The sequence below is a fragment of the Cotesia typhae genome, unplaced genomic scaffold (assembly GCF_013202065.1).
Source record: "Cotesia typhae breed Kobodo isofemale line unplaced genomic scaffold, CoteBio_Ctyphae contig_4, whole genome shotgun sequence".
In the NCBI taxonomy this organism is placed as follows: Eukaryota; Metazoa; Arthropoda; class Insecta; order Hymenoptera; family Braconidae; genus Cotesia; species Cotesia typhae.
This window is the reverse complement of record NW_027423748.1, coordinates 8,594,537-8,607,386: the sequence shown is the minus strand read 5'-3', so window position 1 is coordinate 8,607,386 and position 12,850 is coordinate 8,594,537. Positions and strand designations below refer to the sequence as shown.

Genomic DNA, 12,850 nt, shown 5'->3' with positions numbered 1-12,850 from the left:
AGTGAAAAGGCTGTAATTAAAAATCCATTTGTTATTTCTATTTTTTTTTTGCAAGAATATGAAATTATTTTTTTTTTTTAATTATTTGATCGAACAAATTTAAATTAAACAATCGTAAAAATTTTGTAATTATTACAAATTATTCTTTAATTGTTCATTCAGAAAAAAAAATAGTATTCAAGTCGAAAAATTGATATTTGAAAAATATCAAGTGACGAGATATTTTTTTTAATTTTTGCAAAACAAAAATAGGGTAAAAGTACCAATTTTGGACAACTTATGATCATTTTTGGCCACTTGATATTTTACCCAACACTAGTTAATTTTTTTATCAGTGTAAATATCGAGTTTTGTTAATTTTTAATGTCACGATTCGTAAATTTGCCTTTGAAATTTTTCAATCTTTTTTTTTTTTTAATCTATTACGACTGACAGTATGAGTTAAAGAAAATAAAAAAAAAATATAAGTTGTATTGAAAAGATAGCAACATAAGAAAAGTAGAAGGCAGAGGCATGTTCGATTAAACTCTCATCTAGAATCTAGAATTGATTTGTACTGACTTAGTTGTCATAATATGGTAGATGTAGATGTATCTGTATGATATTAATATATGTGTTTGTATGTATGGGAGGATGTATAGAGGTATATAGCCGGGTTATAGGTATGTAGGTATAGTATAGACATGATCGAGGTAGAATTTATGTGAAACCTGTTTCGCCTTGGGACAGGTAAATTGGCAGTTATTAGCCTGCCCGTGGGGCCGAGATACATTGATGGGATAATTTCTCTCTATCGTTGTCTACTCACACTCGAACACGTTTCTTTATTTTTTATCGTTCAGAGAAATTATAAAAAATACTTAATATGACGGATTAGCGGGTAATCGACTATTAGGGCTGGTGTTTGTTTTTTAAGAAATTTTTCATTTTAAAAGATAAGTAAATTGTTAAAATAATAAATAAATAGATGCTAAACATTTTACTCTGGATTTTTCAAGTTTAAACGCACATTTTGGTACAATGTACGCCTGATGATTTCATTTCATGTTTGTTGATTCGGCTAATCAAATGGGTGACAGGTTTATGGGATGACGCGCGTGGGTAACGTAGCTTGTACTTGATACCAGATGAGAGTCGTTACGAGGCAGGAAGTGTTAATGATACCCCTGGTTATTCACCGAACACTCTCCTGTAATTATTGTACGATAGCCGTGGTTTAGTAAAGATGGAACAGGAGTTTGATGCGATGAATCGAGACTCAACAGAATGCTTTAATATTTTTATTAAAAATGGGGGTTTTTTATTTTTTGTTTTTGATAGGCTTTTATGTATAATCGATACTTGAATTTTCCTAGATATTTATTAAATAATTATTATCAATAATTTTACGATTTAATTATATTTTTTCATAAATATTTTTTATGGAAAAAATTTTTTGACAAAAATTAAATATGAAAAATTTTATCTCCTGTTTACATTTTTGACATTTTTTAAGATATAAGCTCATCCTGATGTTACGCTCATCGAGACCTTTCATTTAAGTACGCACATGATTTTTTTCATATATTTTATATATATAATATTTCCCATATTTGTGAAATATATAAAATATATAAAAAATTCGTGTGGGTATTCAAATGAAAGGTCTCGATGAGTGTAACTCCAGAATGAGCTTATATTTTAAAAAATATCTTAAAATTTCTTAATTATTGATTTTTGTTTTAAATTTAAGTTCATCAATAATTATAAAAATTGTTAAAAAATATTTACAACAAAAAATTAATAAAAAAAAATATTATTTGGTTTCAGTAGCGACTACAAGCCTAAACCCGAGCATAGGACTGATGTCGCTGCCAGTGGAGAACGGTCCATCTGTCCAGGTGCCGCGTTCGCTGATGCAAGCCTTCTTGAAGCAGGACCCGAACCACCCCGGCCTGGAAACCGTGCGTCTGCCGAACCCGCTGGTCGGTAATGAAGAGCCGTGCACACTTCCGTCATACTGCCGCGAAATAGAATCCGAAGTTTGTCTGGTCTGTCGGCGCTGCGGTCGCGCGTATCCTCAAGAATCCTCCCTGTTAACGCACCAGCGGTCCTGTTATTTGGGCAACCAACAGCGCCGAGGGGCCTTGCGTCTAGTTCAGGCCCGCTTCAGCTGTAGTTTGTGCGATACCGCGGCCTCTACTCGGACTTACGGCACCCTGAGCGAGTGGCGCCGCCACGCGGAGACCGTACAACACCGCGCGAGGCTCGAGTCTCTTCAAATTCAGCAGCGAACTTCAGGGTCTTCAAACTTCGGTCAATTTTCCGGCTCGGACTTCAATTTGGGACTCAATCTCGACCAAGACGCTAATGATGAAGAAGCCAACCCTCTTGTCGATGAAATGGAGGACGTTGTAAACCAAATCACGCTTCTTGCGGCCCGCGCAGCCGCAGAAAGCACGTCCACGAGCACTCAGAGCGCGGTTGTTTCTCAGGACAACAATAATGGAGAAGCTAAGCGGCAAAAGTTGGTCCAGGAAGTCGCGGCCTTGGCTGGAGCACGTTAAGTTTTTTTTTTTTCATCATCAAAGAGCTCAATTTACCGATTAAAGACTTTTACGAGGGAATGATTTTTTTATTTATCGGTTAATTAAATAATTGACCAATTAATTAGGGATAAACTGGTTACTTGGGTGGTAAAGAATTATTAATTAATTGCTAATAATAATTATCATCAAGTATTTAAATGATGATGATTGTTATTACTCAATTTATGGGGCTACGGTGCGAAGGTGATAGTGATAATGATAAAGATAAGTGTACGGACTTAAATAAAAAGACAAGAATTGTAACGACCGAATATGAGTGATTTGTAAACAGGCTTTAATGTTAATTAAAGAAAACGAAAATAAACTAATGTACTGATTTTTTATTTAAATAGTACATTACTCTAGTTTCGTTGTACTGTGTGTATTATTTTAGTAGGCAAGACGCGTCTCGATGCGCGCACTCAACGAAGTTCCTCTAAGTTAACTATTAATTATATTTATATGGTGATTATTTTCAGTTATTAGTTATTAATTATTAATTATTGTGAAATGGTAAATATTGATATTGTAATTTAGTTGAGCGAAAACGTATGGGGTTGAAAATTTCGGAAATGGGATGTAATGAGAGAAATGGCACGACGACGGCGTCGTGATGGTCTGACTAACGTTCCTATGTAAAGTTTTATTATTATTAATAATTTAAGGGATGGAATAGAAGTTAATTGGAGGTTGTTTTTAGGTAGGGATATCATTTTGTTGTCACATTCTTTCTATTCACTTGCTCTCTCTCTTTCTCTCTCTCTCTGACACTTTCATCTACAGACTCTGACATTGGAAATACACGGAAAATTTTTTTTATAAATATTTTCAAGTTGAAGTGATTGTTGAATCTTTTCAAGAGAATATTAGTCTAGTATTTACTTGTGAAAATAAATTATTTATTGACTAACAATAAAAAATTAAGAAGTTAGATTTGATGAAAATTAGGAAAAATTTTTTCCGTGTATTTTAAATAATTTTTCGGCTGTTTTATATTAAAATTCAAAGAGAATTGTTTTTAATTAATATTTTTTAAGTTTGTAAAAAAATTTTTTAATTTAATAAATGATAAAATAAAATGCATCATTTATTAAAAAAATGCAATAAATTTCTTCACGTAAGAAAAATTAACAACGAAGAACTTAAAAACATTGATAATATTTTTTTTTTAATAAAAATTCAATGAATTTTGATTAAAAACAGTCACTACTTTTTCAAACATAAAAAAAAAAACAAGGTTCCCAGCGTTAATGCGCGCGCATCAAGACACTTAAATTTATTTGCAACAATAAAATTTAAGCTTCTTATAATAAAATAAAATAGAAAAGAGTAGCGATTTAAAAATAAAACAAATCACTGTCACCCACCACTCGAATGTGACTTTAAATAAAAACAAAAGCTGGAACTGACACTAGGATATCAATACACACATAATCTTGTATTATCAACAATCACAATAAAATAAAAAATAAAATCGACACGGACTAGGAGTTTTAACGCACGGTTTTTATGCTGGGACGCGAGTTGTATTAATATATAAGTGAATTTTTAAAATTCAAACTCGCGGGGAGATACGCGATTACCTAATAAAAGGAAATGACAATGATTGATCATAATCATTAACACAAGACTTGACAATTCGAGCACCAATTGCACTGAGTGCGATTACAAATGACGGAATAAAGTTGAGAATAAAAGAAGAATTAAAAAAACAAAAAAAAAAAAATACGAATAATAAATTGATGAAATGAAAACCCAGCAACATGGTTCCTATATTTAATAAATTATATTTAATAATGGTGAATAAAATGAAGAAAAAAATGATTAATATTAAATATAGTAAGAGTAATAATTATAACAATAATAAACAATATTTATAGTTGTTAATAGTAACGGTTTCGATTAATGATAATGATAATTATCGATAATTATTGCGGATGCGAATGAAGTTTTTAAAAAATAATTATTTTCAAATTTTACAAGGGGTCGACTAATAAATAAAAGTGATTATCAGTTTTTATGTTTGAGCGTAGAGTTGTTGGGCGCCATTAAATGATACGAGTAAGCCGAGTACATCAGTCGCTTTTTTAACACCATTTTTAATTCAGAGGTACTTTTTTTTTTTTAATGAAAAACTATGATTAATATAAAAAAAAAAAATAATAACAATAAAAGACTTGGAGTGAGCAGTCATACACTTAATAAAAACCACTAATAGATTTAATTAATAAATATATAAGAATAAATCACTATGATGGAATTAAGTTGAAGAATATAAATATAAATAAAAATATATTATATATATTTAAGTAGATAAATATATAAATATATATAAATATATAATAATGTTGTGACGTATAGAAACTGCGGATATATAAATAGAACTTTTTTTACACACGTACGTAAGTAATTTAATTATTATAATTATTGATAATTGATGAGCTTTAGAATTTGATTCTCAGGCGGAAGTTTTAAATAATTGAGGGTCGGATTTTAAAGCATTTGTTTTTCTCTAAGAATGAAAATGCGTTTGTATTTGCAATCATTCGCCCAATGGGATTGAAACAGTATGATTTTAGGTAAAGATAATTATAATTGTAATTGAATATACAAATTAATTTATTTATTAACGAAGCGGAAAAGTAATAATATTTTTAAGATTAAGTAACTCGAGTTCCTGTCGCTAAATAAATGCTTTTCTATATTATATGTAACGTTGGTGACGAATATTTATTATTATTATTATATTATTAATTATTAATTATTAATTATTATATTTGAATTATTGATACTATATTTACATGAGTGTATAGTGAGGAATCGGAAGGTTTATGAAGTGCTTCTTTTACTCAGTAGTGCGGGGGATTTCGATTTATTGTGAATTATTAATTTTTAATAATCTGATATCTAAACGGGTAGTCGCCCATCGAAGGTTAGTCAAGTACCTCGTGATTATTAGTGATCGATTTCTAAGGGTAATTATTAAGCGTAAGAATTAGTTTTGGGTTTTTACGAACGAATCTCATTTGATTTGTAATTGTAATGTGAAAGTATAGGGTTATATTTATTTTTTAGGATGGCTAATATACGATTTAACTTTGTAAAGTAACAAGCAATTGAAGGAATTGGGGGATGTTAAGATTAAAAAGCTGCCCGGTTGGTTTTTCTGCTGATGGAAATTTTATTTTTATCGAAAATTAATGCAATTAACTATTTCTTTTGAAATTTTATTAAATTTTTGATGTAAAAAAATTTAATAATAAATTTTAATATTTCTTGTTTCAAAAATTGTTTTTTAAAATTTTTGATCCAGAAAAATTAAATGAATTTAGATTTAATTCATTAAAAAAATTATTTTTAATTTGACGAAAGGTTTAATTAATTTAAAAAGTGATTTTTAATTTTTTAAAAAATTTTTAAAATTAGAGGATCAAAAAATCATTTTTTACGAAAAAAAAATTTTTTGGAATATAAAATAAACTTAATAACGATTTAATAAAAATATTTGGACTTATAAAAAAATTTGTATATTCTGACTGTACATAGAAGACATTATTTTGTTTCACAAAAAAAAAATCAATGTCAATAAAAATAATTGTTTCCGTCAGCGTATCGGCAATTTAGTTCAGTACCATATTATTTACCATCTATTTATATCGGGTATTTTTTACAAAGAAAAGTTGTAAAGAGTAATCAATAAAGCTTTTCGTGTACATGGCGGTGACAATCGTCCTACAATGTAATCTAATAAATGAAGTGCATATTAAAGAATAAAAATGTATATTTTTTCCGAGAATCATCGAGGCTTGGCAACAACGAATTGTATTCCAGGTTTAAAGAAAAATAGACAGAAAAGATAAAGGGTGAATAGAAAAATACAGATATTAAATTAATAATAAATAAGTCAGGTTCTGGTTAACAGTAAAGTGTACAGAGTACAGAGCACAAGGGGAATAGGAACCCGGGCAGCAATTTAAATGCATATTATATTATGTCATCGTTTAGAAGTTAAATACGTACGTGTGCTCGCGGATTCTTCGCCGGAGAGAAATATAATATGATATTATTATTAAAATATAAAAATAAATAAATAACGAGTTATATTTTCATCGGGAGGGAATCGACTGTAACTAGACGAGTATTAATATTTAATAAACTTTATTATTTTGACTTTTGTACTCGTACGAACAAATAAGTGATAGAGTTACCGAACCTCGCTACTAGCTGTTCCTAAAGCAACAATGAATGAGTGATAATGGATTTTAAGGATAAGATGCTGTTTATTATTATTGATTAATTATCAATTACTAATTATTAATTATTAACTATTAATTATAACATTTTAAGTAAAAAAAAAAAAAAAAAACGACTGCTGCTCCTTTATTTATAATTTCATATTTTTTTACCGTGTGCTTAAATAAAAATCTCTGAAAATTTGACATTTATTTATAAATAAATAATTATAGTTTTTCGATCACCTCTGAATTTCTCCACCTCAGCTTTGGCAAAAAATAAACAATTGTTTATTGATAAAAAATCAATAGACGTTAACTTTTATTATCGTTGAAATTTTCAACGAGTTAAAAAAAGTTAAATTTCTAGATAAAAATATTTGGGAATTTATTAATGAGTAATTAATAAATTCCCATATAAAATGTTATGCGACTGAGTACTCAAAAGTAAGAAAGCGACTAAAAAGGAGAATAAAAAATGAGATGCAGGTAAAATTAAACGAAGGGAAGGGGTTTTGGTTTTAAATCGTTGAGTTTTTTGATATTTTTATGTCTTATTATTGAAATACCTCATTAATTGATTAATTTATTACTATTTATTATTACAATTATTAACTAAGTTATTAATTAATTAATTATTGTGAATTATTAATATTGAAGAATTAAGTTATGAATTTTTATCACCAATATAAGTGATTAATTATTGAGTCGTTTGCGACAAAGTATTTTGTTCATTTATAAATTTTTTCAGATCTAAATCTGTCTTTTTTTTAAAAAAAAGTAAAAAAAAATTGACTATTAAATGATACTATTGATATGGTAGCGACTAATTCTTGTGAGAGATTGCCATGTGTATATCTAATTAATGTAATCGCTAAAAAATATTAAAAAATAATATAAAATAAAATAAAAAAAAAAAAACTAGGGTTCCCGGGGAGCCTTTGGGGGCAACCCCGAGGCACGGGGCCCGAACACTGGCTCCCAGTTGCGTGGACGAAGGCACCGTTGGCACTTTTTTCAGCACTTGTTTAAGCGTTTACCCGGTTACGCGCATTTTTCACCAATTAGCCAAAAGCACTTTTTTTTTTAATACTTTTTTTCACGCATTCACATTTTTGTTTCGCACTTTTTTTTTTTTTTTTTTGTCAACAAGTTTGTGATTAGTTGCAGTGTATGGTACATAATTTTGTGGACACGTTGGGCGCCATACTGCCTCCCGGTTTTAAAATCGGGCTAAGTATAATGATAATAATTATAATCATAATAATATTTGTATTGCAGACTAATTATTTTGATTAAACTGTACAAATGGTGAAAGTGAACGAGATTATTGAATTTTTCCGGGTTGGCAGAATTTTAAAAATGACCGAAAAATGTCATGTTTCATATTAACTATACGTAGAAGCGCAAATGAAAATTTGAATAATAATAATGATGATGATAATATTGAGCGATAAACAAGAGAGAGAAAGAGCGCCAACGCGATGGCCCGACTCCGAAAAAAACGGGCTGCTGGAGCGGTGCAATCATGTTCCTACTAGATTTCATATCTAAGCAAGTAATTTATTGTACTACTTAATTATAATGATAATGATGAATGATACGATGATATTATATATATATATATATATATATATATATATATATATATATATATATATATATATATATATATATATTATTGGATATATATATAAATATATATTATAAAAATATATATAAATATACATAATGGTATGACTAGCTGTAGTCCGTAAAGTAAAGACACTGCAGACGTTTTTCCCTTTATACACGAAAAGTTTAAATAAAAATAATAAATAAAAAGTAATAATACACACACGATTAATAATACACTGAGGGTGAGACCGATTGACAGGTATACGTACACCTCCCCGTAATTAAAGTAAATATGATTAATAAAGAATAATTAAATAAATAAAAGTTAAAGTTAAAGTAAAAGCAGTAATAAAATAAACCGGGTGGTTGGGCGCCATCACCCGCCGCTCGGTTTATTTAATATGTCATAGTAATAATAGGTAATGTTAATTTTTTTCATAAGAGCTTTAATAAAATACGAGCTCCGACTACATACATTCCTACAAATCTTGTACACATTTAATATCTAATATTGTTCAATAAAATATTGTTGACTAACTAAAACTTCAAAATTGTTCCAATTTTATTAAATTGGCAATCACGTCCAGGGTTTTGTTTGTCTTGTCATTTTCATACATACATGCCACTGATATAAATGTCACATTTAAAATAAAATTGTTTTTAGTATAGACAAATGGGAGTTTTGTGTGAAAATTCCAATTCCACGTGCCATATCTTAAGCTGTAATTTGTTAATTTTTTGGATTTTGTTTCAAATGTACCAAAGATGTTTTTGATCATATGTAAAAAATTTTTGTTGTTATTATTATTATTGTTATTATTGTTTCGTTATTTAAAATGAGTTAAAGTATCATTTTTGTAACTCACATATCAATTATTTGGAATATTTATTTGCAGAATTGTTATTTTGTGGTAGATTATTTTTTGTTCAAATTTAAATGGGTGTAATCGAAAAAATTCAAAATAAAATTTATTACAATACGCTTGAATAAATATTCAAACAAAAGTCATTTAGTTTCCGGTGAATTCAAATAGTGAAAATGAAATATCAAAAATGTAAAACACAGAGGCCATTGGACTCGATTACTCTTACAAATTTGAACTTATTGGAACGAGAATTGACAGCTGGTATGTGATGGTGGTTGAATTAAATTAAAATGAGAGTGATTTTGGAAATAAATATCTATAATCTACCACAAAACGCCTTATCATCTGTGAAAGCTGCGAGTTGTTTATTAATATCCTGAGTTATGATACCGATCCTCAAATCACATTCCCGATAATAAAATAATAAAACAAAAATATTGTAAATGATTATACTGATACTGATACTGTTACTGATATATATGTATGTATGTATATGTATATGTATGCATAAAATTGATTTGGATACTCTCCTTTTTCTTCCCCAGCCCTGCGTGCCACTCCCTACTGTAATACAGTATCGCAAGCTCATCTGGTTTACGTATAATATAATACTAATAATATTAATAAATAATAATAATAATAACAATAATAATAATAATATGATTAATATTAATATTAATAATGATAATGATAAGAATAATAATGAAGATAATGATTAAATAAATAAAATAAATAACAACTCAAATAAGATGAAACAAACTAAAACTGTACTAAACCTCGACGTATTCTATTAAACGCTAGTTTATCAGAAAATTGAATCATTGTCTTATCAATTACCCTGACCTATTTAGTTTTTAGACTGTAGTTAATTGAATAATTCTTTTCGATTTTATATTTGTAGAATGATTTGAAAATTATTTATTGATTTTGATTAATTGATTTCCAAAAAACTCATTTTCAAGATTAATGATGCCGTTAGTTAAAAATTTTTTTTTAAATTGATTGGTTCAGAATTAAAGCAGCGTATTTGTTAATTTTTAATGATATGAACCTTCAAATTAATAAAAATTAATATCATAAAACTAATGTTATTTTTTATAATATATTTGACAACATTTAGTAAAAATTATAATTTTTTCGTCATTGGAAGCAAAAATCTTGAAAAAATATGGATTTTTTTTATTTACTTAAATTTCTTGACTTTTTGATGAAATTTTCTATCTCTGATAGACTATAAAAATTAAAAAATGAAAATTTTTTTGTAATTTGAAGACTTTGGTGTCTTTATTTTCATAATTTATAGAAAGTTCAATTTTTCAATTTTTTTCATGGTAAGTAATAATTTGAAAAATTTTTTTAACGAAAAATTTTTCATAAAAAGTCGAGATTGAAAGTTAAAAAAAACTATTAGATTGATTTTATAATACAAAGTTTAAAGAGTCTGGTAAATTATTTTTATTCGATCTTATTTTATAATTTTCTGGTCCATAAAGCCGCGGATAAATTGGAGAATCCGTAGAAAGCAATAAAAAAGTATTGGGATACACCTGGATGATGAAGAGCCAATAGGTCGTGGTGAAGTATGAGGGTGAGTATCATCTTATGGGGAGTGCGAGTGGGGTGTGAGCTTGAGGCTGAGGCTGATCCGAACTGTATGTATATTACTCGGGATAGGAATAGAGACGGTAGCGGCAATATACCATCGCCAGTGGCATTAGATCCACACTACATACTACACACAAGAGTAAAAGCCAGCTAGTGTTTGCTCGCGAGATGGAACGCAAATTAGGTTTGTACTGGGATCGAACTTTACTCGAGTCGTATCGAAATAAAGGCGACACATAAAATGTATATACGGTCCCGTATCGACCTCGCGATAACCTTTGGGGTTTCCTAGTGCTCCGGTACTTTTTTTTCTCTTTTCTCTCACCCCTAAGAGCTCAAAGAGACCAAGAACTCGAGAACACTTTCAACTCCATCTTCCGTCTATAACACACCAAGATGTACGATCTAGATACGTATTTATTCGCTATATATCTCCCGTGTGAGTTCGTGTGTGTGACATGAGTTCACGTTTCAAAGTTGATGTTCTATCTGAGCTCTTTGTAAAATTGAAATTGAAACATCTATTCTGTAATAAAAAGAATACAAAACAACCGGATATATTTTTTACGTGATCGAGTTTGCATTTTAAATATTTTTTAAGTTTTACGCCAAGAGATGTACATTAAAAAGAAACAATACTTAATGTTAGAAAAATATCGTTTTCTTAAAAAAATTTTATTCTACACTGATAAAATTTTTTTTTTAATTTTATAAGCGTGAATAAAATTTTTGATAAATAATTTTAAATTTTTCATTTAAAAAATAAACTGTAATTATTTACAAGTGGGGTCCACCTAATTTTTGGCCATCTCTGAGAGAAAAATTAATATTTTTTAATTTTCTTGTTCTGCTCGGTTTTACGATAGCTTTTTTTCCTTCAAAAGTTGGAAGAAATAGCTTTCATGTTTTTGGATAAAATTTCTATTTTGTCTTTTTTGATGTTCTTAATATATTTTTTTCAAACGTACATTAAAAAAAAAAAAAAAAAAAAAAAAAAACCAAGTTTCAGGACCTTCGAGTAAGTAACCGTATTTTCAATTTATTTTAAACCTTTAATTCAAACCGTGGGACGTTAAAAATTTGAGCATATGGCTGGAGTAAGTTAAACTAATCCAAATGTACGAGGTACGTGTGAATAAAAGGCTGGAAAAAAATCCAGGCGTGTTCATAAATTAAAAATAAATAAATAAATAAAATAAAATGAAATGAAAAAGGGCAGGCTGAGGTATAAGGCTTAACTCTCAGCCTCTGCTCGGATAGGATGGGATGAGAGACGTAACTTATGTCCAGCAACGAGTTATTATTTACTTATTAGACGTCGGACGTAACACACGGTGGGGGTGTGAAAATGAGCTAAGACCTGCCGGAGGAGAAATTAAAAACGTGACTCTACTGAACGGGTAGCATTGCAGACAGAGCCGACTCCAAGAGTGGTATTAAGAGCGGGAGGGAGACCCGCGAGCACTAACGAGAAGATACGACCGGACCAGCCACCACAGTCAAACACCATACCTAACATACTGGCACGCCGCAACTGCCACGCTGTCTTATTATATGTAGTTGTTCTTCTGTACTGTGTACTGTATACTGTACTTGAGCTGTACACTATTATACACAATATACACCCAGTACTGAAAGCAAAAAGCACTCCTCTCTTTTTCTCCTCACCTCCTCTCGCTGCTCCTGCTGTTGTAGTATTATGTACTGTGTTATGTTGCGTTATTAGTGGCGAACGCGCGCAGCTTACGACGAGAAACTGTTACGCTCGAAAAGTGATTTAGATGATCCTCGTTATCCTTTTCATATTTTATTTTTCTCTTACGACTTAACTCTAATTTATAGATTACATTTCTTTAATGCCTTTTCATTCTTTTTTTTTTTTTTAATATTCTTAAGTGATATTTATTGCTAAAAATTCAAATCTCAAATTAATGGATCAAGGATCTAATTCTGAATGTCTCAT

The 12,850-nt window shown here is 29.3% G+C and overlaps 1 protein-coding gene across 1 annotated transcript; it reads left to right on the top strand.

The window, feature by feature from the left end:
* Nucleotides 1-1,844: 1,844 nt before the first annotated feature.
* On the top strand, nt 1,845-2,585 carry LOC141526908 (uncharacterized). The gene has a single exon (XM_074242059.1). The coding sequence runs from the start codon at nt 1,845-1,847 to the stop codon at nt 2,544-2,546; it is 702 nt and encodes a 233-aa protein (XP_074098160.1). The 3' UTR covers nt 2,547-2,585.
* The last annotated feature ends 10,265 nt before the right edge of the window (nt 2,586-12,850 follow it).